Source organism: Azolla caroliniana, unplaced genomic scaffold, assembly GCF_043228905.1.
Source record: "Azolla caroliniana isolate FFs.n. ecotype wild unplaced genomic scaffold, voAzoCaro1.0.p SCAF_5, whole genome shotgun sequence".
In the NCBI taxonomy this organism is placed as follows: domain Eukaryota; kingdom Viridiplantae; phylum Streptophyta; class Polypodiopsida; order Salviniales; family Salviniaceae; genus Azolla; species Azolla caroliniana.
In genome coordinates, this window is record NW_028230440.1 from 1,552,930 (window position 1) to 1,575,244 (window position 22,315).

The following is a 22,315-nucleotide window of genomic DNA, read 5'->3' on the forward strand; positions in this document are numbered from 1 at the left end:
AGATTCTAGAATACTAATGGCCTATTTTACAAAGTAGAATTACCTCTAAACATTACCATTCATTTTATGTTCCATGTTAGTTGTCTTAAGGGAAGACTTGGGTAGGATTATTTGGCAACTCCGTTATATGTGACAATTACCTATTTATGTTGAACTTAAGGGTTGTATGATTCGGGATGGTGGTTGAGCATGAAATGGCAAAAAACAAGTGTATAAATGTCTTGGATTAATGCGACACAATATGTATGCTTTGATTTAGTATAGGACAATTCTAGAATAAAAAACCAAAAATCCATACTAGCACAAACTTTAGTTGAAAGCCTTGGGAGTCTCGATGTGTGAGCCAAATCGCCAAATTTATTGACACAAAATGTAAACTTTGTTTTTGCCTACTTCAATACTAAGATTAGTTTGTATTCCAACATCGGTTCTATAAATACATTCAATATTTTCAGCGCACTTTGATATCAATCCTTTGAACACATATTCGTATAACTTGGATATAAAAATTAATATCACCAACTATATTAGCTAATATAACCAAAATACTATGTTTATATACTATTCCCCTTTTTCGTAACATTGTGCATACATTGTCAACATTCACATCTGCACTTATGTTCACTTTTTTAATGAAATAACTTGGGAATTTCTGGCGCCTTTATTTTTAGCACAAAATGCTGATTTTTAATGAAATAACTTGGGAATTTCTAGCATCTTTATGTTTCGCACAAAATGTCGGCAATAAATATACAATAACATTGTTTTGTATGTAGAATGCATTGAGATAAATTATAATATTCCATATGACAATATTGTTTCTTTTTTGTCAAAGAGTAATACCATCTATAACAATCTAATGACAAGTTTTTATTAACTACCACACATTTTGCATAATACATGATTATAAATAGATTTAGATATTGCAATGAAAAGGATAGGTAGATTATTTGTTGCTTCTTTTCTACCTGCTTGAATTGTAATATGTTGAGCTTACTTGATGTGATACATGTAATAATCGATTTGTTTCTTGTTCTCTTCACACTATGATAACATTGTCGAAACCTTATTGCTGGAAGGGAGAGAATGATTCTTGCTCCTCCAAAGAGGTATAGCATCTAGTTAGTTGTACTTTATTCATTAAAGAGAGGATGTTGTAACACATGTATTATTCATCTATACTTAATGGGATCACGATATCACATCACCTTTTGTTGTCTTTGTGCACAAGATGTTATGGTCTTCTTACTCTTCTATGTTCTTTGTGCACAACATGATACATAAGAAGGAAGATCCTTGACACATTATGGGCAAAACTAAGTGAGAACATCATGCCACCTAATTCTATGGTGTTATGTACACATAAATTCCACATCTATATCGAAAAAACAATCACACCTAAAAGTTTTGGTTTATGCTATCCAATTTTCTCTCTTTTATCAAGAAAAAGGTTATAAGACATCACTCTCCTCATATTTCTCCTACTTTTGAATACTGTAAGATCAATATCGGAAATAGTGGTCGAAACCTAGAATATATCCCAATGTGATACTTCTCAATTATCTAAAATTGCTCACATACATTTTAATTTTAAGCTTTCATTCTATTCTCATTTTAATATCCATGTAAGAAATATCTACACTTTGTAATGTGCAAGTCAAGCAAGTGGGCTATAAAGTAAAACTATATTGTCGCATTGGTGTATTTATACTATGACATCACAAATCAATCAAATTCATGTTAAATTTGGCTTATTTTCTTCAAAATTCACCAATATAAAATGGCATCAACAAGTTGGTTGCTTATCATAAATGATATCGACAAGATACCTACTTCACTCCAAGATAGATGTACCATCGTTTAGAGCTTATCCCACAAGCTCATGATGTTGTTGTATAGTGGAACAATACACAACATGCGTAAGGTAATGTTATGCACAGTCGCATATGTATGGTTATATTGATACATAGAGATATATGAAAAAATGCAATGTACTCCAAAGTATACTTGAACAATACATTGTCATATGCACGGCATGTGCACATACACAAACACACACGCGCGAAATATGCATTGCCATGTGATTGTGGTTCACATGTATCGACAAGCATGTGAACAAACATTACATTATGTTAGATCAATATAAAAAACTAACATAGTTTGGATGGATAGCAATAGCTAGTTACGGTGTCGAGACCTTCCTTTGTGTCGACATGCATTACATCCAATTATAATGATAAAAGAAGCTCACCTCTCTTGTACTACTAGCAAGGGCCACTTATGCTTCGAGCCCTTCATTTCTGGTAGTCAGAGAGAAAGTTGTGATCAGAGTCATCGATTGAGAGGTACAAAGTGGATATTATAGTGGAACAAGCCCATCTCGTGGATAACCATATATATATATGTATATATATATATATTTTGTATGAAAAAAAAGAAGACAATAAAATCATAATACCCTCCATTGATTTGAATAAGAAAAGCTTGTAAGCAATCACCAAAAGAAAGAAGAACATCTAATCATCTTTGCGAGAGGGAGACAGAGTTGCGGTTGATTTCTTTCTCCTCTATATAAATATAGCGACAGAGATTGATCGGAACTCTGGTATATATACACACACATACATAGAAAGAGATGGATTCCTGCTCAAGTAGAACAGGGCTCTCTGTTCTGCTCCCTTTACAGGAAGACCTTGGTCTAATCAACCATGCCCAAGTCCAAGGATTTAAGAACAGAGACCTATTTGATTGGAGAGATAAAACTCTCCACCATGTCTTCAATTCAGATTCAGATTGTACATCTTTCCTCTCCGATGATGACAGGGATATGATCGATTCAAAAAAAATAAAGTCTTTCCTTGAAATTGTTTTGTTGCAACACAGGATTGAGGAGGAAATAAATTTCCGAGAGGGGATTGAAATAACAAAGATAAGCGGATCAGATAATAACAATGGCAATGATGATGCTCTTGTTACAGTCAATAAGATGAGTGGAGCAGGGGATATGAAGATTATTCAAAGAAGAAGAAGAGGAGGGGTTGCTATAGAAAGCCAGGATGCATTTTGTAGTATCTGTGCAAATGCATGCGTTTCAAGAGGAAAATGGATGTATGAAGTGACTCTCGAGACTTCAGGGATACAACAATTAGGATGGGCAACACAAAAATGTATTTTCACAAGAGAAGAAGGTGTTGGAGACTCTCAAGATTCATATGCATATGATGGAAAAAGAGTGAGGAAATGGTGTGTTTCATGGTACCCATATGGGCAACCTTGGGTTCAAGGGGATGTGATTGGGTGTCTTATTGATCTTGAAAAAGGAGAAATTTCGTTCTCAAGGAATGGAACATCACTGGGCATTGCATTCACAGAGGTGGGAATTTTACCATATTATCCTGCTATATCGTTATCTCAAGGTGAGAGATGTGATTTGAACTTTGGTGGGAAACCATTCCGGTATCCAGTGGAAGGATTTCAATCTATACAAGCCCCTCCAATTATGAGTGATGGAATGTATGTTTTTCAGGCATTATCAAGAGCCCAATTCTTGTTAGGTGCTCTCCAAAGACTATTGCAGCTCGACAGTAAAGAAGTCATTGCATCCATGACGCCTATTGATAGATTGAAACGTCCAAAACCACTCGGTGAAGAGTCGACTATTCTTGTCGGGCGAGAGATTTGTAGACCACTTGCTCTCTTATTAATTTTAGATTCTCACGCTTTTGAATATGTGATTTGGGGAGCACTTGTTCCGTTTCTGATGGAACTATATCAATTTCAACCACCACATGATGTTGCAAGTGTGGAGATTGCATTAGAAATGATGTTCTCCTTTTTGGATTCAAGAAGCATTCGTGGTTGCATATGCGAGATTATGGAAGCTCTTGCATTTGGTTGTAGAACTTCCCCTATTAAACTTGTTCAGTCACCATACACAGGTTCATACCCATATTTAGCCTTAGCAACCCACTTAATCCAAAGGCGGGATCATTTGCTACATTGGTGTTGCTCAGAAACTTTTGAGTTGTGCTTGGAAGGTTTATTTTCAAGGAAGGCACAGAACAAATATGACCTTGAGAAGCTTATGCCAACTGTGTGGTGGCCTGGATCTCGGGACGATTTGTGTACTGAGAACAACATGAGACAAACTTCTCAAGCTTTATCCAGAGCTATTGGCAAAGTATTCTTATTGTATACAGCATCAATTTGTTTTTTAATTTTATACTCAATGTTAAGTTCTATAATTGTGCAATGTTAATTTTTCATCTATATCTACTTGAAAGGTGCTCTTCAATTTTGTATTCATTATATCAGGTTGAAGAACTTCAGTGGGAAATATCCCATTGTTTGTTGGAGTTTGTGCCAGTCAAAGAGAATAATTTGTTTGCTGATTCCGAGTTTCCAAAGGCAAGTTTGATGCATCCATCGGGATCGGTTTTTATGTCATTTTTGAGGCATCTCATTTATAAAAACAAAGGAGCAGCAAAGAACATTCTTCCCCCTGGTTTGTCAGACAATTCTGTTTTAATGACAGTATACACTGTCCTTCTTCGGTTTTTATCGAAGGGATATACTACAAACAACATCAAAACTATGGGCAAAGATGAAGATGCAATGGTTGGATTCTTGCATAGAGGTGGCAAGAGAAGTTTCAGAGTCCAACTATTTTTAGATGCTGATTCTTATGTTAGCGATTTCACCAGACTTGGTGGAACATTTAGTCATCTTTCCAAAGCACATAATCTTGCCCCAAGTGATTATAATGCCATAATTTGGGAGGAAGGTTGCATGGAAGAAGAGAGTGAAAGAAAATTCACACACCAAGGGAAGCAAAAACCATGTTGTTGTGCTGGAATATTAGGCAACCCGAGTAGCTGCAATAAAGGATTTGTTCGAGTTCTTAACAAAGGTTTCAACATACATGCGAATGGTGTTAGGGAAAGCAATGAAACTTCGAGACCTGAGCATGGTAGGAGGAACATTTGCACCAATCATGAAGAAGAGAAGACAAGTTCTAGTGGCAGAGCTGAACCCATTTTCCGAATCCCACTTCATCATCATCATCATTCACAGAAGAAAAGCTTTACTTCTAAGACATTTTTGACATCTGATGTTGTTTGTGAAGATGAGTTGTTTGATATAATGGTGATGTTGTACCATTTAGGAGTCGCACCCAACTTTAAACAGGTATCCCTGCCTGTATATAATTGATTTGATTTTTCTTTTAAAATTACAAGTCATTGAAAATGTATCTCTACATGGCGTCGTAGCTGAATCATTGTAAGAGGGTCAGTGTATGGTGAAGAAATTTAAATAAGAGTGCATAAGAGGAGATGTTTTCTGACGGGGGGGATTAAAAGGGAGGTTCTTATGGAAAGATTTTATGGGGATTGACAGATAATTAGAGGACATATGGGGGTAGACATCTATGTTGTCTGGAACTGAATTGGTAGAAATTATAGGCAGAATGCATTGTATGATTGTTTTACCCTAATGATCATTTTTCTGGTGGTATTGTAGGCATCATACTTTTCGCAACATCAGCTACAAGTAATGACACAATTGGATGACACTGACAGGCAGATACGCAGTGAAAAAACATCGAATGAGCTAGTGAAGCGATTGAAAGAAGCTAGATCTGTTTACAGGGATGATTTAATCGAGTGTGTACGCCAAAGTACATGGTTCGTTCTTAATCACTAATCACTTACAGTGTTTGATTTTTCAACTTATTTACCCTAATAACATTCAAGACATTTTGTTGCACATTTGTGTTCAGGTACAAAGTTTCGCTCTTTTCTAAATGGAAACAAAAGGGCATGTTTGCCACGTGCATGTGGATTGTTCAATTGCTACTTGTGCTGAGTGATAATGATACATTATTTCGCTTTGTGCCTGAGTACTATGTTGAAACTCTGGTTAGTAAATTTTATTTCTCAATCCTTGATCTATTGTACATTAGTCAATATTGACTGAAGTTGAATAACAATTCTACAATTAAACACTTCTTTGGGATGCAATATGTTATACTGCTGGACCTAGAGCTTATATTCTGAGGCTTCCTATGAAATCAACTAGTAAAATTGAAGTATGACTTAATGGTATTGAGAAATCAATTGCTAGTATCGTTTGGATGTTTGTTTATTTTATCAGAAGATAATACATATTGTTGTCTTTGATAAAGTGTAGTGTAGTTTAAACAATCTTCTTTTCTTAAGGTGATTGATTTATTTTTTTACTGAAATAAAACGATTTCCTTGATAGCTGGACTGCTTTCATGCATTGCGGCGGAGTGAACCATTGTTTGTTTCTCCAGCAGCTCTGTTGCAGCAAGGGCTATCTCCTCTTGTAAGTTCCTTGCATCAACACTGGAAATTTATCTAGATTTATTTAGCTATTTTCCTTTTTGTTTGAAGGAAACATTTGAGTTATTGGTAGTTGAGGAGCTTTATTTAGTTTTTAATTGTGTTTCATTCCTTGTTGTGATTCTGTTTTATGGGTCAGCTACTTGTAAAAATATTTGAGTAACCATTATCAAATATTTTAAGATTAGCTGAAAGAAAGTGTGTAGCTCTACAGTACTATTCACTAAAAGAGCACAAAGAAAGATACTCAAGGAATGCTGAATCTCTTGTAAAATGGAAGGCCTGAGCTTATCAATCCTCAGAAAAAGGCGCTGTTAAAAACATAATAAATGTTTACAGCAGCTGGAATTTGTAATATCTACATGCGGGGTTTAAAAGAAAGCTCGGGTTATGGTTCTCCTAGATATGATCAAGTTGGATTCAAATGCTTCCAACTTCCTACACATCAATATCCACCATCAGAAGAAAACATATCAAGCCATGAAAATATGGGTCAGTAATCTAGGTGTCCTATTGCCATATTGAGAAGATATAAAGTTTGTTCCTTGTGCATGCCAACCTTGAAATCTATGCTACTTGGGTAAAGTAGAGCAACATTATTAGGCTTCTTCTTTCTTTTATACTCTGCTGATCTCATTGTTAAACTTAACTCTTGTGAGGGGCACAACATATGGTTGTCTCGAACTTGAGCTTTCACACTTTAGCTACATGTTTGCATTTCTCTCTGTCTGTTGAACCCTAAACCCTAAGCTTAGGTTGTGGAAATCTAAACTCTAATGTCTGTGCCAATGAATCCCTGTGTTAACCTGTGCTGATTCTCTATTTCAATGTCTCCTTAATAATTAATCTCTGTGTTAATGTCTGCTGATTTCTTGTATTCATCTTTGTTGAAACTATGTGCTAATCTCTCCTGAATATCTGCATTAATCTCATTTTACTCCCTGCACCAATGTCTGCTGAATTGTCGTGTTAAATGCTACCGAATCTTTGCTTTACTATAGTTAATCTCCAGCTTAATATTTGCCCAATTTCCTGCAAATATCTGCTTAAATACCATGAACTCTGAGTGGATAGCTAATGAAGCTGAGGCCTAAGATGAATATTCTGGAAGTCAAGGTAGATATATGGAAAACACCACAAAGATACTAGAGATGGAAAGGAATGGATGGACCACAGCAAGTAGTGCCCAAAGGGCGAGTAAGATACTCAAAATGCAAGTCTTGCTAGACCGGGAAGAGGGAAAAGACGATATCTTACACAAGTAATTAGTGATCAGATTAATTTCATGAAACATTATATCGAAACAATATCAAAAGAGATGAAATGTAGTATGCAATGGGAGCTAGAAAGGCAGAAACAGAATTGTGTATACTTTTGAAGATGGAACTGCAAGACATTCTACGAAATGTCATTAGAAGTCTTGTAAGGCAATCAAATCTAAAGGTTAATGATGATATGGTAAAGTACGTCAAAGCTGAAATGTCACCAAATAAAGTCAAACTAGTATCAATGAACCAAGTAACTAAAGTTGATTTAAAGAAATAAATGTGTAAAGTAAAAGACATTGTAAAGAAGGAAATGTGAACATGGGCAGAGGTAGCAAAAGATGCCAAAGCCGGAGTAGGACATTCTTAGAAAGAAATAAAACAAATAGTCCTTGGATCGAAGTAGGAAAAACATAGAAGGGAGTACCCATAGACAAGCTAAAAGTGATGAATGCAACAGTAGAAGAAGAAGCCCAATGGAAAGCTCGTGCACTACACGTACAAGTTGTTGGATGGGTTGAAAAATGAAGCCCACAAGAAGATGCTCAAAACGTCAGAATAATGATTGGCGCATTGAATATTGGATTGAGATACTGAAAAAGTAGAAAGAAACTTTCATAGAAAAGGTAGAAGTGACGAATGTAACATTAGAAGAACCCAAAGGAAAGCTTCTGCACATGTACAAGTTTTTGGATGATGTTGGATGGTTGAAAAAGGAACCATAGAAGAAGATGCTCGAAATTTCGGAATAAGGATCAGAACATTGGACGTTGGATTGAGTTAGTCAAAAAGTCGAAAGGAGCATCCATAGACAAACTAGAATTGATGAATGCAAGATTAGAAGAAGCTGCCTGGAAAGTTTGTGGATGGTTGAAGGAGGAACTCCGCAAGGAGGTGCCTGAATCTTAGGTATTCCGATTGCTTTAATACAAAGATTGGGTAGTGACGGGTCCAGGCCTAAGGCTTTGATCATCCTGTTCATAGATATAGACAAAAAGAAATCTTTCCTATCCACAAGGCCAATCAAGGTTGACAAAATATTTAGATGAATATCTCACACCGTCCCAAGTACTCATGCTAGAAAGCACTAGAGGATCTGGTGGCATGGCTTTTTACAAAAAAGAGCTTCATGATAGAGCATGTGTTCTGCATAAGGATGTAGATGCACATTATATGTATGAATCTAAAGGGGGGACTGTAGAGAATTATATATTGCAATCTCCTACTTTCCACCTGCCTACTCGTAATTTGCATCTATCAGAGAATCACCATATTTACTAGTATATTGTAGTATCATAAGATTCACTAGTATGAGGAATATAATACTATTAAGGGACTTCAATCTACGCACTAAGGATACAAGCAAGGCCATGTATGGAGAAGTTATTTCAGAAGAAGTTAACCTGAACTGGTGAGTTCAAGATATGAGCAAAGTAACAAAAATGGCCAACACTTTCTAGCCCTTGGTAGTGCACATGGATGTATAATATACATTAGTTTGTTGCTATGACCAATATCAGATGCTTTAACATGTTGGAACCACAAAGGAGGTGCAAGTAAGGTCGATTACATGATGTGATTCCCATCTCTTCTCATGAAGATAGCATATTGTAAGATGTAATTTCTTGTTCTCCAAGATGAGACAACATTTTAAGATGCAATCTCTAGTTTGGACCTAAAGGCCATTTTGTTAATACATCTCTTTCTTTTTTTCTTTCACTATGTGTAATTGACCTATTGGCTTGGTAGCAGATCATCCATATCAATGCTTTAAGGTAAATGATGGATGTCAAAACAATGAATATGCTAAGAGTAAGATTGGGCATGTTAAATACGAACTTACTTGGGAAATTTGATGGGTATAACTTTGGAGTGTATAATGGCATCCTTGATTTAGATCCTTTTGCATCCCTAGAGGAAGTCACGCAAAGGTTGTCATTGTCGTTGCGTTATGACGCCCATACATAGTACAGCCATACAAAATATGATGAGGAATGTGGTGAAATAAGGAGAAGCTTGGAATGAGAAGTGACCTATGGGATTTGCACTTCGGTCTTTATATAGATAAGATATCTAACTACATAGCAAAATTGGGCGGTTCAGGAGCATGTGCAATGGGTAGCCAATTGATATTACTGTATGCCAATGACGTTTTGTTGATCTCTGACTCTCCAGGGGGCCTATAAAGACATCTAAATTCTTTAAAGTCATTTTGTACAAAGAAGGATTTGTTGATCAGCCTTGATAAACTAAAGTTATGGCGTTTAACACTTCTCAAGCATGGGTAACAGGATGTTGGGATTACGGTCCCTCCGGATGGGATGGTCAGATGTCCGGGAATCGGGAATGAAGACCCGAACGAGGAGTACCCGGTTCCGGAGCCGGATGATGAAGACCCGGTTCCGGATCCGGATGATGAAGACCCGGTTCCGGATCCGGATGATGAAGACCCGGTTCCGGATCCGGATGATGAAGACCCCGACTACGGAGCCGGATGATGAAGACCCCGGCTATGGAGCCGGATGATGAATGTACCCGGAGAGAGATCCGGATGCGGGGACATATTTGTGAATATGTTTGCCAAGGGCTCTCTAGGCTGTATTTGTAAATAGCCCGAAAGTCATATGTGTATAAATATGACTTAGGGCAAACAGTTTTGTTGTTGTTGCTCATTTTTCTGTTTGCGAAGTGAGAGCAGCCGAGAGAGAGAGAGAGAGAGAGACGAAGAGGTCGTTGCCTCTGTGTATTACCGCCGCCTGTGGCGAAGACAGTGAGCTCAAGGTTGCTGCCTTGTAGCTTCACCATTGTACATCTCTGTTTATAGTGATAGTTGGAGTTTGAGGACTCCCGTGGTTTTTCCCGTCTAGGGTTTTCCACGCTAAACCCTGTGCATTCGAGTCTCTCTCTGTGTTTTCGATTTACTGCTGCATTGATTCGTGTTTCCTCGGTTGTGGCCGAGAGTGGAAGGTTTGGAAAGCTTCAATTTCTAACACAGGATTGGAACCAAAATTCTTGGAAGAGGAAATGGTGGCATATAACCAATCACACACATATCTAGGAATAACTCATAGGGCCACAATTCCCAGATTTCTTTTGCTCGTTATTCTGATGGATATGCAGCCCTTGGCACCCATGAAAGACAATGTGCACATGAACTGATTATGAAGCCGTCTTATTTGGATACCTATCTATCTCATGTGCTCCATAGTGCGATAGGATGGTTCAGGATCTCTTCATATCAGTTAGAAATTGAGATAGTAAGGTATGCATGCAAACCTATGGAAGAATGGAAATGCCAATTGTGCCATTGGTTACCTATCTATCTCATGCGCTCCATGGTGTGATAGGACAGTTCAGGACCTCTTCACATTAATTAGAAATTGAGGCAGTAAGATATGCATGCAACCTATAAAAAAATGGAAATGCCAATTGTGCCATTGGGGAGCGGAATTAGAGAACCCTAATACCACTGCCTCTTCAAACAAGGCTTTGGTCTAGTGTGCAAGATCTTGGAACACAAACAAATGGTGCTTGGAACAGTTCTTGCTTGCGCTCAAGAGACAATAGGTCATGAACAGAGGTCAATGACAATTTTCTTTAGCCAGATCACTCCTTCTCATGCTACAAGTTAATTAAAGACCACACAAGTGGATTCTCAACCATGACACTTGGAAGAGATTACAATAGATCAGGCAATAGCTATGTGTTATGCTTCCTCTCTTTGGAGATCTCTCCATCTTGGAGTTGCCCATGTTGGAGATTTTTCAAAGACAAGTTTCTGTCTATCTAAATTTAGAATCTCAAGTTCTTAGATATGTAGATTCTTTAGTACTGCATGTTTAATTGTATTTGATTTTGTTTGTGCTCTCAAAGATGAGAAAACATTGTAAGATGTAACCTCTTGTCTGGTCTTATTGGCCATTTTGGCCTCTTAAAAGACCTTAATATAGCTTTCTAATAATCTTTGCGCATGCTTAAAGCTTACAAATAACCATGAAAAATGAATGTAATGATTTTTCAAACACGTTGGCCTTGAAACTAGGTAGATAAAAGAGGATCAGTCTTTCGATGTCATCCATTTCCTTGATGTGAAAAATGGCAAATGTCATGAATAATGCTGGTGTAAACAGAGTAACAATGCTACTCTGAAACTGTACGACAATGGGTGATCAATACTTAAGCTACACGTGCTTGTGTCAAAAAATGTTGTTTTTCTTTATTCCCGCCATGTGCTCCAGAATTTTCTGTTCACTATCATTGCATACATATTTTACATTATTGGTGATTCTCTTTCTTTCTGTGCAGATTACATTTTTGGTGTCTCATTTCAGTGATACAAGAATAGCAAACTTAGATATACGAGATGCTCTTCTTCAGTCAATTTCTGTTTTGGTGCAGTACAAGGAACATGTTGTCGCATTTGAATCAAATGCTGCTGCTACTAGCATAATGCCGGCCACACTATTGTCGTCATTTGATAACAGATTTTGGATTCCAGTTACAAATATACTGTTGAGGCTGTGTAAAGGAACAGGTTTTGGGTGCTCGAAATCATCCACACATGGGGAATCATGTTCTTTAGTTTTTCAGGTAATTGCAATAAATCTCCCTGATCATTTTAATGTTTACATGTACCATACATGGCTACCAATAATTTTCTTTGCACATGGCATGGCAGAAGCTGTTAAGCAAGAAATGTATAGAGGATGAAAAGTTATTTTCTTCTTTCCTTAATCGTCTCTTCAATACACTCAATTGGACTATCACAGAGTGGTCAGTTTCAATGAGAGACATACGAGAACAAAGTGGTCAGCACCAGGTACCTACTCAACTATTAAGTTCTCATTGCATAAGAATCATATCCTTGCATGCATTATTATTCTGTCAGTATTCTCTTAGGAAGGTAAAGCTGAAGTATGTTTTGCCTTTGCTACTCTTGTTGATGGACTACATAGGTAAACGCAGCCTTTGTTAGGTGTCATATGATGTGTGGTTATTCCAGAGATTTTAATATATCTTTCTCCCTCTCTCTCTCTCTCTAGTGTCTTTTATGAAATCAGAGGGAGATACCATTGCCTCTTTAAACAAAGCTTTGGCCTACTACGCAAGGTAATGGAATATGAAGACCAATAGTGCCTAGGACTTTTCTTGCCAGAACCCAAGAGACATAGAGAAAAGTTGTTGAAGGACAATAATACAGCCACACAAGCTCATCCACAAAGAACAATCACAACTTTCTTTAGCCCCATCACTCCTGCTAATGCTATACGTCAATCAAGGGATACACAAATGGGCTCCTGACCAGGACATAACAAAGGGGTTACAATAGATCAGGCAATACCAATTTTTTGTGCACGTAGGCCCTGGCCCTAGGACAGGTAAAGGCCATTATCTCCTACCATGGCAGGTGCTTCCCTCATTTCGGAGACCTCTCCATTCAGGATCGACCTATGCTAGAGATCTTTCAAAGCCAAAAGCTATATATATCTAACTTGAGAATCTCATATGTGTCGAAAACCAGATTGTTTTGTCTCTTTTTATCTTATCGACTTTTATATTTACTGAGTAATATTTATTTTATTTTGATTTGTTCTCAAAGACGAGATAACACTTAAAGATGTAATCTCTTGTTTGGTCTTATGGGCCATTTGGCCTCTTAAAAGACGTTAATATATCTTTCTTTCTCTCTCTCTATATATATATATGGACACTAAAAATATCTATTATCTCTCTCCGGAAAATGTAAGAAATGCCATTGATTGGTTACAATTTGGTAAGGCCCAAGATCATGATGGATTGGTTGGTGAGCACTTTATCTATGCCTGTGACACCCTGCTCCCATTGATGCCACACATCTTTAATAGAGCCATGTGTGAAGGTTTCCCTACTAGATGGACAGAACATACCATGTGCCAATCCTCAAGAGTGGAGACCCCATGATGCCAAGCAACTATCGGACAATCATGAGTTGCCACTACTTGGCTAAACTATATGGCTCGATTCTAGAATCAGAATTGAGTATATGGGCAGAGCATAATGATTGCCGTTCAGCTGGACAGGCAGGGTTTCGGAAGGGTTTAACAACTTTGGATCACATATTGACCCTCCGAGCCCTTATTGAGGAGGGCAGAGCCCATAATAAGAGGATCTATTGCTGCTTTGTGGATTTCCGAAAAGCCTTTGACACCGTGCCACGTGCTTGGCTTATGCAATGTCTAGAAGCCCTTGGTGTTCCAACAGATATGCAATGGGGAATCTACACTATGAATCTGTCCCAGGAAAAGTGTGGTGTCCTGAGGGTTTGTCAAATGCGGTGGCCAACACAATCGGAGTGAAGCAAGAGTGGCCACTATCGCCCACTCTCTTCGGTCTCTATATAGATGAGGTATCACATTATATAGAGAGATTCGGGAGCATGCCTAGCAGGTATAGCTATACATATATTACTATATGCTGATGATATTGTGCTGATTTCTGACTCTCCAAAGGGACTACAAAGACATCTCAATGCCTTAAAACTATTTTGTACCGACAAAGGTCTGTCAATAAACATGGATAAAACTAAAGTTATGGTGTTTAACACCACTCAAGCATGGGTAACTAGATCAGAACCAGAATTCTTCTTGGGCGAGGAAAAGGTGGAATACACACGCTCCTACAGATAACTAGGAGTCACATTTATAGGGCTGAGGTTCTCCATACGGGAGGCTGCGTGTGCCCGACTTTCTCGTGGATATGCAGCCCTTGGTGCTCTAGAAAGACAATATGCACATTTGTAGTTCCAAGAGCCACGAACTAAGTTGTGGTTATTTGATATACTCGTCACACCAACTCTTCTCTATGGAGTAGAAACGTGGGAACCGAGTCTTAAAAAGGCGAATCATTGGAATGATTTAGAGAGACGACTAGTGTCAATGATTGCTCGCATGATAAGGAGCAAAGCATCGGTGCCCCATGATATAATCTGAGGCATTGTTCTAATCAGTGACATGTATCCAACATCTTTGGGAGCTCCCAAAACAAAGGTACCCAAGGTTGGCACTTATGTCATCAAGACAACTGGCCGAAAATGGAGACATTCATTGTTGGTATGCTGAAATGCAGCAATGGTTCGAGTCACATTGCATGAGTATAAATGCACTACCCCCATTCCAATATAGCTTGGACTCCCCCATCTAAATATGACCAAAGTGGAAAAGAAAAGAGTGATTCGAATTGATATTATTAACTTGGAAAACAAGATAACATGGATCAGCCCCAAAATTTCACTTGATATGAAGATGGACCACTACAAGACACACTTCGTACATACATCAGAGGATGGATTCATCATCAGGCCACCTTATATGGACATACATCTATCCTATGCACTGCGTAGTGTGATAGGGCAGTCGCGAACTTCATCACATCAGCTAGATCGGGAAAAGTTCTAGGCCCACTACAAGACACACTTCTTACATACATCAGAGGATGGATTCATCATCAGGCCACCTTATATGGACATGCATCTATCCTATGCACTGTGTAGTGTGATAGGGCCTAGGACATAAGGGAAAAGTTGTTGAAGGACAATAATATAGCCACACAAGCTCATCCACAAAGGACAATCACAACTTTCTTTAGCCCCATCACTCCAACTAATGCTACGAGTCAATCAAGGGATACACAAATAGGCTCCCAACTAGGACAGAACAAAGGGGTTACAATAGATCGGGCAATAGCAGTTTGTCGTGCACGTAGGCCCCGGCCCCATGGACCACGACAACAACACCCTTGCAACACACTTGTCATCGACAAATAAAGGCCATTATCTCCTGCCATCGCAGGTGCTTCCCTCGCTTTGGAGACCTCTCCATTCTGAATCGACCTATGCTAGAGATCTTTTGAAGACAAAAGTTACAATATGTCTAACTTGAGAATCTCACATGTGCCGAAAACCAGATTCCCTCGTCTGTTTTCATCTTATTTACTTTTATATTTACTGAATACTACTTATTCTATTTTGATTTGTTGTTCTCAAAGACGAGACAACACTTAAAGATGTAATCTCTTGTTTGGTCTTATAGGCCATTTTGGCCTCTTAAACGACGTTAATATATCTTTCTGTCTTCGTTCTTTCTTTCTTTCTTTCTCTCTCTATCTTTCTCATTCCTAGATTGGAAGGCAGCACATGTATTCTGATCTGGAAAAGGTATTTACATCTAGTTCGTTTTTGTTCCCATGACATGACTGTTTTGCATGTGTGTTGCTTTCTCCTAAATTTACTAAAGAGTATAAAAATAAGCAAATAATGCACTGGTTAAAGAAGTAAGGTTCATCTTGTGACTTGTCTTAGAAAACAGATTTTTACTTACAATGCTTCAACTTTGAGGACTTACGACATCGTTTTGCAGGTTACTAATTTGCAACAGAGAAAGTGCTCTATAATGTTTGAACTCTCCTGCAATCTGGAAAGAGTTCTAGAGTTTTTTACGCGAGAACTTCCACAAGCATTCTTATGTGGTTCTGAAGTGAACCTCGTAAGACTTTGTGAGTTCATGATGTTTGTCTTGAACCATACTGCATCTATAGCTGAAAGGCAAGTGGGAAATCATATATTCGATCCATCATTTAAGAATAAAAGGTCAAATAAAAATTGATAAATCATCCTATTCTTGCACATGTTCCTTTTAGCAGAAGTTTATTAGATATGCATAAAGTTTAAAGTTCTTACTCTTTTGCAGTACACTTCAGCAACAAGGGAATTCCCTTGAGAAGGTAAACAAAGCAATGATTCTGGCTCCTCTTGTCGGAATAATTCTTAATCTTTCCAAAGAAAATGTGTCAAATCAACATGCAAGGCATGATTTGGCATTGACAATACTAAACATTGATGTTTCATCAGTTGCTACAAGGAATTTTGAAAGTCTTGCTGATTTCAACTGGGTAAGAAATTTGATCTAGGCTGAAAATCTCTATCGATTGTCTTATCAATTTCAACTTGCTAAGGTGGAATGGCCTATCGCTAAGATTGTTGAAATTTCATCATCTTGTCGATTTTAACAGTCTAAGGAGGTTCAATCTAGGCTGCATTCTCTATTGCTAATGTTATGGAGCTAATAAACCTATCTGTTTGTGTTTACTTGCTGTACAGGGTATGTCATTTAAAGGTGATCCTTCTCTTGCAAAGCTACCTAACCTGCTAGAGTTTGTAACACAGCTCAAAGAAGCTTCAGCCGCAAATGAAAGAGAGTGTGAAGATGATTCGTTTGCTACCACACTAGCTTATGATCATGGTAAGAATTTCTGCAAACAAAATTACAGAGAATGAACAAATAAAAAATGTCCAAGGTAAAACATAATAGTTCTAAGTTAATGCAAGGTTTCTATGTAGGAATTCAAAATTGTGAGTAGTTATGTGATCTTGGACGCATTGAGCATCCCTGAGGCATACTCTGATACCATTAATGTCCACCGACACTCTTAAGTAATCTTGGACATTGAATGAATTTATTTCTATAGGATTGTTATAAGTTATTGTGAGGCAATGCTAGTAAGCATTAAAATAACGTGAGTAAGAACCACAAGATATGAAAAAATGATAGACCCATACTTATCTTGTACCTTCGCTTGTTCGTAGACACCAAGGAAACTGTTAAATGCAAATGGAACAAAACAATTTATGGTTGAAACTGTAAATGAAGTTGGAATTTTATGAGAAGGAGAGAGACTGTAGATGGTGATTTCTGATTGCTACTGCATCCCTATGATTTTTAAGTTTTGAGTAGATCTTGGCGAAAATGGCATGTGCCAGCCTTCTCCATCATCTGTCAAATGGTGATGAACTCTATGAACTCTCTGATGTGCTTGTAATCTGGATGCTTGCACATGGAGAAAGAAAAAAGACTCTCTTAAGAGATCACGTCGTAAGTCTTGTTTCGTCTTTGATAACAGCAAATTAAAATAAGTAAATGTTACTAAGTAAATAAAATAAAAAGAGACTAAAGAATCTTGTTATCCGCACATGTAAGACTCGCTGAGGTGACAAGGGTTCCCAAGAGCCATAGCGTAGCATGTTGCTGAAGGAATTGTACATGAGCTTATCTTCCTGATACCTTCCAAAAATGCTTATCTTCTGTTCAACCTGGCCTCAACTGCTCCCCTCATAAAAAAAAGTAATTCCAGTAAATACTGCTCCAAGTTACATATAGAGATGAGGTACTACACCTCTTTCTCATTGGTAAAAGCTGATGCTGATCTCCTGATAAACTACGTAGTATTGAACAGATAAGCTTGGATTTGCCAGGGTGCACTGATTGTCCATTGTCATGTGCATAGGCATGTGAAGCATCCAAGCATCCCCACATGCCTTCCAAGTCTGCAAAAAATATAATATCATTAATATGTAATAGGAAGGATGTGCTTGTGGGGTGTACTTGTGCCTGCCAACTCAACTCTTTTATCTCCTTATCGTTTTTTCTTTTTTACCCTTCCCGTAAGCCAAGTTTTTACCATCTTATACACCTGAGTTCAAATCTTACTATGCACTACTTTGTTACCCTCCCTGTCTGGTAAAGATGAGACAACATTTTAAGATGTAATCTCTTGTTTGGTCTTATAGGCCACTTTGGCCGCTTAAAAGGCATTAATATATCTTGTTTTCTTTCTTTCTTAATATGAGAGCAGAGGGACAGTAGTACTGGGAGCTAGAGAGAGGGAGGAGAGAGAGGAGAGATTTTATTGCTGCAGGTAACAACGGCGGCAATGACAATGAAGATATTTGCAGCATTTGTTATGCATGTGAAGTTAATACTATTTTTTCTCCGTGCAACCACAAATCTTGCTCACGTTGCATCTCAAGGCATCTTCTCAATAATCAACGATGCTTCTTTTGCAATGCCACAATTGAAGACTTGTATTCTATGTCGGCGACACATTCCCCTGGTCCTAACCAATTTGTGTCAGATGGAACTATGGGTGAAAGTGGTCCATTGATGAAGATAGATTCCTAGATTCCTCATAATCGGCACATAAATCATGTGGTCTTCCTACTTTCTTATGTGTATATATAGTAAGAGATGAGGTCTATTTTACTGAGTTTGGAGAGTTAAATATATCAGGGTAAAAGATGTTACTGAAGCTTCATTGCTTTCCTGGTGAGGAGTACTACCATACTCATCAAAGTGTGTATGCATATCAGATATTTTACTGATGTTTGAATACCAGTGACTTGTACTGTCAAAATCTTTGCGTCCCTAACATTCTGAATTATAGTTCTTTCGATGTATGTAGGAAGTGCTTAAGGCACATAATATTATACACCACAGTTTTTGGTATCAACTTTATGTCAATGCTAGGATATGATCCTATGAAAAGATTCTTTACATTATTTTGTACCAATGAATGGGAATCTCTGCCACATTCAAGTACGATGATAAATATATTGTTCTTCAATATTCTTGAACTTGCACTCTTATACTTTGGCCCAAGAATTATGCAAATTGGTGATTACAATTCGTATGAATTAAGCATGGTTTTATGTTGCATGATTTTATCTTGAGTAATCATGAAAGATAAAATATGATTGAGCTTCATCAGATGGATGTAACAGTTCTCTCGGCATGTTCCTTTAATGCATTTGAAAATGCTTACTTGTATCGTGTTATAGTGCCCCTCTGAATATGGGGGAAAGAGCCCTTGTGATATGGCCTGAATTGTAGGCACACACTACAACAGGATAAAGATCCTGTGTAGGCAAGAATGACCCAAAGCTTTGAGGGCTTGTCTCCAGTTCATTGCAAAAAGTAGAGTACTACATTAATGTTTGAAAAGACATGTAAGTCCATATATACTGTATGGTGTGAAAATATGGTTTAAGTTCTCCACATGTTAAAAATTTGTTCGACCCGTTGTGCACAAAACTATCTTAAGAGATTGTAATTATAATAATTCAATTTGAGCTCATTACAATATCATTCTGGAATGAAATATTTATGTTACAAATATATTAGGAAATTTTGACTACATTGGGGGTAAATAAACATAGCAACGAGTCATACAAATCTGTTGCTTTATTGTTCGTTGCATAGTTCATCTAATAACGACATATTTTATGGACAAGTCCTTTGTTTGCTAATATATTGATGTAGGTTGGGATTTTAGTATGGAGTTGCCAATTTCTTTTCATTCCTGAGGTTTTCTTCTAATTGAAGCTTCAAGGTATGTTTTACTTGATGGAACCAAAAGAAGCTATATATCCTCATTGGCACAAGCAATAAGAGCTCGACAATAGCCCTTTTCATGGAAGTTGGTGGTATGCAGCCTCGTGATAGGACCCCCAACATAAATGCATTGTGACTAGTGGTGATTAGCAAATCACCTCTTTTGACTCCCTCAATGGTCTTCTCAGCTACATCATCGGGCGATTCGGCATTGTCTTTATCGTATAAACATACTTTTTGTAGAAGATCACTATTTCTGGATGCTGTGTCAACTAAATTCATCCATCCATCGAAACAATATTATCTTCATTTTCATTATCATATTTTACTAGTGAGAAATACTTGTAAATATCCATGATAATACTTTGTTTACCTTTTTCAAGCATTGGAGTGGTTGTGAAGCCTGGACATGCTATGCTCACAGGTATTCCATATGGCAGCAATTCAATCCTCAAGTAATCAGTAAGCCCTTTCAAAGCAAACTTTGTCGCTGAGTATATATTAACCTCATTCACGAAAGCCTGAAATTACAACAAAATTCCAAATTATGACAAAATGTAAGAAACTTTTATGACATTGAAGAAATTTACTGATGAGAAATGAATCTTACCAAGCTGGCCATTGACCCCATAATGAGTACTGATGAAGGATTTTGAAGGCTCCTAGACTTCATGAGGGGTAAGGCTGCATGTAGAGTATATACGCATCCTAATAGGTTAATTTTGGCAACGTATTCCAATTCCTCAATAGTGACATTTTCAAGTTGACCTATAGAGATCGTGCCAGCATTACAAACTAGCACATCGATTGGCCTCCAATCAAAGCTCTCTTTCACAATGGACGCTATTGATGTAGCATCGCTCACATCGCCGGCCTATGCCCAAAGAAGGAATCAAGAAAGAAAAAAATTTAGCTTACTTTCAGGTTCCGAAATGGCGTATAACAACAAATGAGAGAGTGGCATTTCTAAATGGTCCAGTCATATTCAAGAAAAAAGCAAAACCAAACATAACTAGATTATCAACACTAATGGTGGTGGCCAATTCTTGTTATCTAGGCACTTCAAACTTATTCTGAACTTAGCTGGACCTAAACAAAGGTGCCAGTTCCTTGGCTATCAACACTTCAGTGCAAAATTTGGAAACATTGGTTGCACTATTGATAAGTGGCAAGGGTTCCATAAATATGGAGGAAAGTCGGACCCAAATATGCTACAGATGAGCTTGTGGTACCAGTTTGTATCTTCGAATCATTTAGGGTTTTGTCACACATTAATAATAAACTTTGCAGATTCAACTAAGTATTTTCCGCAGCAAAGGGTCTAATGTGGGTGTTTAGGCGGGATGGTTGATAATTTTGAGCAAACATGATAAGAGTAGTGAAATTAATATTTTACCTTGATGAGGATATTGCTAGAGGGGAAGCCCATGGTGTGAACCAAGGTGTCGTGTGCTTCAATGAGCTTCGAGTGCGTACGACTGACCAGAGTAACAAATGCACCTTCGGCGAGGCATCGCTTTGCCAGAGAGAAGCCTATTCCGGTCGATCCACCCGTGATGAGCACATGCTTCCCTGCAAGAGATCTGATGTGATAACGTCTGCCCTGCCCCTGCCATGTAATCATCATCTTCATCACTGTCACCACAATGATGACAACAAATGCGACCAGGGCCGCAAGAAGAATTGCCATTAGGACCAGCTCAACAAATTCTTCTGATTTTTCTTCTCTTCCTCCTCACTCTCTCTCTCTCTATATATATATATGTATATGTATATATATGTGTCCCTCACTTCAGAAGACACACAACACCCACAAAAGGAAAGAAGAACATTGTCAAAGGATAGATAGTCCTCCTCATGGGTGGGTTTGTTGCAGAGCAAATATGGGTCCTTCTCTCTGGTGGGTGGGGGTTGAAATTGGAAGCATGGATAGGTGAGCTGTGCTGTAATCATGACTGTAAAAGGATGTATAGTATGCCCATAAATGGAGCTCATCTACTATCCTAGTCCCTTTTCTTCATTCACTCTTTCTAACCACCTCCTTTGTGTGCCTGCCTCCCAAAGTACACTTCCAAGTTAGTTATCCATTACATACATATTCCATGATCATCATCATCATCCACCCATCCCTCCATGAAGCATCTCCACCCACCCCACCCATCTTCTCCATGCCATTCACTCCTCGTAACCTAACACAAATATGGTCTCTGGCCATAACTCACTAAGTATCCCTATCAATTAACATCATTGAGTCGAGTACAAGCTCTAAGCACAAAAGGAGTGATACACCCATTGGTCCTGACTCCTAATATTTTACATTCAGGGCTGCCTATTGTTTGCATTAAAAGATTACACCCTATGCCTAGAAGTACACATATGTAGTAGGACGTATGACATATACTTTGAAAGTTTGATGCCTACCATTCAAAGAAAAACATATCCGCTACACTTCATGTTTGTACTCTTAGGGTTGTCAGTAATAACA

General features: G+C 37.9%; 2 protein-coding genes across 3 annotated transcripts; one reads left to right on the top strand and one right to left on the bottom strand.

Annotated features, from left to right (window-relative positions):
- The first annotated feature begins 2,248 nt into the window (after positions 1 to 2,248).
- LOC147863540 (E3 ubiquitin-protein ligase RKP) lies at positions 2,249 to 19,073 on the top strand. Of its 2 annotated transcripts, XM_087319271.1 has the most exons (11): positions 2,257 to 4,180; positions 4,315 to 5,187; positions 5,521 to 5,684; positions 5,780 to 5,918; positions 6,265 to 6,348; positions 11,936 to 12,220; positions 12,309 to 12,449; positions 16,024 to 16,212; positions 16,337 to 16,555; positions 16,764 to 16,905; positions 18,359 to 19,073. In XM_087319271.1, the coding sequence occupies exons 1-11, from the start codon at positions 2,636 to 2,638 to the stop codon at positions 18,619 to 18,621; spliced, it is 4,044 nt and encodes a 1,347-aa protein (XP_087175397.1). In that variant the 5' UTR covers positions 2,257 to 2,635; the 3' UTR covers positions 18,622 to 19,073. The 2 variants fall into 2 exon arrangements, with proteins under 2 accessions (XP_087175396.1, XP_087175397.1); XM_087319270.1 differs by lacking the exons at positions 16,764 to 16,905; positions 18,359 to 19,073 and having other exon boundaries at positions 2,249 to 4,180; positions 12,312 to 12,449; positions 16,024 to 16,401.
- Positions 19,074 to 19,518: 445 nt separating this feature from the next.
- LOC147863541 (3-dehydrosphinganine reductase TSC10A-like) lies at positions 19,519 to 21,742 on the bottom strand. The gene is made up of 4 exons (XM_087319273.1): positions 21,227 to 21,742; positions 20,441 to 20,704; positions 20,204 to 20,351; positions 19,519 to 20,102 (listed from the first exon to the last, which is right to left on the bottom strand). The coding sequence occupies exons 1-4, from the start codon at positions 21,518 to 21,520 to the stop codon at positions 19,768 to 19,770; spliced, it is 1,041 nt and encodes a 346-aa protein (XP_087175399.1). The 5' UTR covers positions 21,521 to 21,742; the 3' UTR covers positions 19,519 to 19,767.
- Positions 21,743 to 22,315: the final 573 nt, after the last annotated feature.